At 42.6% G+C, this 4115-nt stretch overlaps 1 protein-coding gene and 1 non-coding gene across 9 annotated transcripts in view; one reads left to right on the top strand and one right to left on the bottom strand.

Moving 5' to 3' along the window:
- Positions 1-4115, bottom strand: part of INPP5B (inositol polyphosphate-5-phosphatase B) — a 73621-nt gene that overhangs the window by 22612 nt on the left and 46894 nt on the right. For 7 of the 8 annotated variants that reach the window (XR_001819412.2, XM_017509733.2, XM_017509735.2 and 4 more), the window contains 4 exons: positions 3863-3964; positions 2968-3082; positions 2195-2311; positions 1257-1444 (listed from right to left, as the gene is read on the bottom strand). Coding sequence is in view for 7 of the 8 variants with exons in the window: in XM_017509733.2 (XP_017365222.1) it covers positions 1257-1444; positions 2195-2311; positions 2968-3082; positions 3863-3964 (522 nt within the window). In the remaining variant the exon portion in view is untranslated. The remainder of the gene's footprint in view (positions 1-1256; positions 1445-2194; positions 2312-2967; positions 3083-3862; positions 3965-4115) is intronic. The other variant, XM_017509734.2, reaches the window with a different exon arrangement.
- Positions 951-1053, top strand: LOC119468387. The gene has a single exon (XR_005197062.1). It is a non-coding gene; the product is annotated as a U6 spliceosomal RNA (small nuclear RNA).

The raw sequence follows: 4115 nt of genomic DNA, 5'->3' as shown, positions 1-4115 counted from the left end.
AAAAAAAAAAAAAAAAAAAAGTAGATATATAAAATACTAAAACATACTTCTAAAAACTGGGTTTGATATGCTCATTCTTTGGTTTTCTTCATAATGTTGGATGTAGACAGACCAAAATTAAAATAAATCTTAAAAAAAAAAAAGAAAAAAGATAAATCTTAAGCAGAACTCAGACTACAATATAGCTGTGAACTGACGTTTTGTCATATTCCCTGCTCAAAATAAACTTTTCCCTCTCCTTTCTCCTCTCCTTTCCTTCCTTTCGTTTTTCCTTTCTCCCCTCCTTGCCTTTCTCTTCCCCTTCCCTTTCTGTTCTTTCTGCCTCAGTTTCCTGAGTAGCTGGGATTACAGACATGCAGCCACACGCTACCTAATTTTTTAAATATTTTGCAGAGACACTATGTTGCCCAGGCTATTCTTGAACTCCTGAGCTCTAGCAATTCCCCTCCTCAGGCTCCTAAAGTCCTGGGATAACGCGCATGAACCACTCCACCCAGCCTCACTTTCTTCTTAACTACTTCTAGCTGCTATACTACAGCAGCCAAAGACCCTCATACATGTTGATAAATTAAATATTGAAAAATAAAATAAACCTTGGCCAGATGCAGTGGCTCATGCCTGTAACCCTAGCACTTTGGGAGGACGAGGCAGATGGATCACATGAGGTCAGGAGTTTGAGACCAGCCTAGCCAACATGGTGAAATCTCATCTCTACTAAAAATACAAAAATTAGCCCAGCATGGTGGCACGCACCTGTAGTCCCAGCCACTCGGGAGGCTAATGCAGGAGACTCACTTGAACCCAAGAAGTGGAGGTTACAATGAGGCAAGATAGCACTACTGCACTCCAGCCTAGTGACAGAGTGAGACTCCATCTCAAAATTAAAAAACTAAATAAATAAACCTTATACTTTCCCAAGGACACATAATGCTTGAGAAACACTCTGGAGTGTGCTTGCTTCGGCAGCACATATACTAAAATTGAAATGATACAGAGATGATTAGCATGGCCCCTGAGCAAGGATGACATGCAAATAAAAATTTAAAAATAAAAAAAGAAAAAGGCTCTAGAGATCTGCCAGATGGTAAGTTAGGAAAGTAAAAATTTTCAAGAGATATAATCCATGTATAACCAAGAGGTGGCAGCCACCATTGCAGCAATGGGAAACCGCCACCAGGCATCTCCTCATCAAAAGACAGAGCCCATAACTCTATGCATTCATGGTAAATGGTATGGGGGTGAAAGCCCAGACTCACTCGTGCTTGCTGATGGTGAGAGGGGGAAGGCTTGGGTCAAGCTGATAAAACTGCATTCGAGAACAAATGTCCTTATAGTCCTGGTTCCTCCTCGCATTCTCTTCAGTGTGTGCTGCCAAGTGAGAATTCACAACGCAGATGCTGGTGTTGTGGAACTGGAACCTGATCGCCACGCCTCCCTTGTTGCCCTGTGGAAAGGATCCCCAAAGAAATCCAATTCAAACTTAACTGTGTCAGTCATTTATACCTACAGACTTTCAAAATGTTTTGTCTTAATCTTTGTAATAATCCTGTGAGCTTATTATCTATATTTTACAGATTAAAAAAAAAAATAAGAAGGCAGAATGACTAGCCAGTCAGTGGCAAAGCTGAGTCCAAAACCTAGCTCTCTCGAACCCCTGGCCCCAAGTGATCCACCCACCTCGGCCTCCCAAAGTGCTGGGATTACAGTTGTGAGCCACCGCGCCAGCCCCAAAACTTAGCTCCCTCAATCCAGTGTTCTTTACACTAAATCACAGGCAAACCATATGTGCCCTTCGCCACACAAAGCTAAGCTCTTATAAAAGAACCTAAAAAGAGAACTTTAATGGCCTCAAGAAGAAGAGGAAACTGCAAACCTACTATCAGCATTCTTTGTTTTCCTGGATGACCCACCATAGTTTCTGCAACATACTTCATGGGTGAAATGGGAGGATCAACTGGAGGCTCTAGTGTTGGTGAATACAAGGATAGGCGCTAGTTGGTTAAATCAGCAGGCAGTTCACTAAAATGCAGTTTCTAAATAGTTTGCTCGACTGAGCCCTGCTTGAGGGTATGATTCATCCTGGAACACTGGCACCTTCAAACTGGGACATGTGTAGTCACTGTGTCATCAGAAGCAGTCAATACCTCAGGAGTTAAGGTCCTCAATGTGCCAAACATATCAATCAAGGACTCACCATCCTCCCCATGATTCCTGTCCCCACAGTCTCAGCTTCCACTTCTGAGATATATGCTGCATGCTCCTGTTTGACATATAACAGCAGCATGATCCCAACCAGTCGGATGAGCTTCACCTGGAAATGAAAGACATGGCATTAAATAGAAGTTGCAAACAGGAATAAATACTCCAAAGGAAAAGTGGTCTGGAAGCTGGCTGAGAGTATTAACATCTCTCTTTCTCCACGCTAGAACACAGGTAATCATCTGTTCAACTCACCAAGCATGCTACGTACTAACCTATGAGTGCCGACACCCTGCATCTTTCCCACCCAGAGGCACCCCTTCTGGAAGATCTGGAAATTAAAATTGTGGGATAATTAAGATTGGCTTAAGATAAAGGTTATGGGCTGGGCAAGGTGGTTCACACCTATAATCCCAGCATTTTGGGAGGCTGAGGCGGGTGGATCAGGAGGTCAGGGGATAGAGACCATCCTGGCCAACATGGTGAAACCCCATCTCTTCTAAAACACAAAAAGTTAGCCATGCATGGTGGTGTGCACATGTAATCCCAGCTACTCGGGAGGCTAAGGCAGGGGAATCGCTTGAACCCAGGAGGCGGAGGTTGCAATGAGCCGAGATCCCACTACTGCACTCCAGCCTGGCAACAGAGCAAGACTCAGTCTCAAAAAAAAAAAAAAAAAAGATAAAGGTCATGTAAAAGGTGAAAAATGATCTTGGAATTTCCCTGCATGGCAACATAAAATGAAAAGGTCCCTGACTCCTCTCTTACCTTTGCATATTTGGCATCTGGATGAAGACCCTCTGACACAGCTTTAAACCACTCTTCCTCCTTTGGGGTATCATGAAAGAAAAAAGCTTCCTTACTCAGATCAAGCTCCTGGAACCTATTTGGAGAAGCAGCCAGTTAGATAGTAAAGAAAAGTAATGTGCAAATGACACATTCTCGGATTGGTTTAGGTGCATAAGCCCTAGCTTTCTAGCTAAACTTCAGGACTCTGAGGAGGAAAAAATAAACAAACACTTAGAGCCAAGGAACTAAATGCCAAGGAACTTTCCAGGTGCTTTTGCAAACAAAACCCCATTCCTTTTCATGACCAGCCTAAGAAGTAGTTTGAAGTGTCACTGTTCTACATCTGTAGTCCCTGGTTCACACAAGCACCAAGTGGTAAACCGATTCAAACCTAGGTCTATATAAATTCTAAATTCTAGTTCTTTTCAATATACTATACAAGCTTTGCTGCCCCTCTCCACCAGTAAGGCCCAGTATAGTAACCGAGAAGGTTAAAAAAAAAAAAAAAAACTAACTGATGGAACTTTCTTCAGGTAACCTTCCTTCTCTGGCAAAAGACATTTTTGCTTTGTAATCAAAAAAGGATTGAATGTCTAAGCAGTAAAGTTCAATTCAGGATGCACTGAGTTCAGGATGCAATTAAGTATTTTAACAGAAGATTACACTAAAAGTTAAATATTAGCACTTAAATGCCAAGCACTTCACTTTAACAGTGGCAGACATTTGCTTGCCATGAGGAAGAACATCAAACAGGGAAGCAGCTGTTATAAGCACCTGTTCATTTTTCAGATCCTTCACCTGCTATGAAGACCCATCCTCAACCACAGTTCTGTGTGCTTGAAGATGGAGACAGGACGAGAAGAAAAGCACTCACCCGACACAATAGACATCTGGGGCCTCGATACCTTCGCTCAGCCAGGGCCGAAGGCATTCTTTGGGAGACTGTCCATTAACATTGTATGTTCCCACAAAAAACCTGTCACCAAGGAGAAAGTAGTAATGACTGCAAATCACTATGGAGGTTACAGAAGAAAGCATTTTATGCTGATTTATGCTGGTTTTAGTCTCTGCGGAGTAGCATTTACAGACATAAAAAAATATCATTTCTGGCCGGGTGCGGTGGCTCA

Source organism: Cebus imitator, unplaced genomic scaffold, assembly GCF_001604975.1.
Source record: "Cebus imitator isolate Cc_AM_T3 unplaced genomic scaffold, Cebus_imitator-1.0 Scaffold420, whole genome shotgun sequence".
Lineage (NCBI taxonomy): Eukaryota > Metazoa > Chordata > Mammalia > Primates > Cebidae > Cebus > Cebus imitator.
The sequence above is the reverse complement of the archived record's forward strand: the minus strand, read 5'-3'. Positions and strand labels throughout refer to the sequence as shown.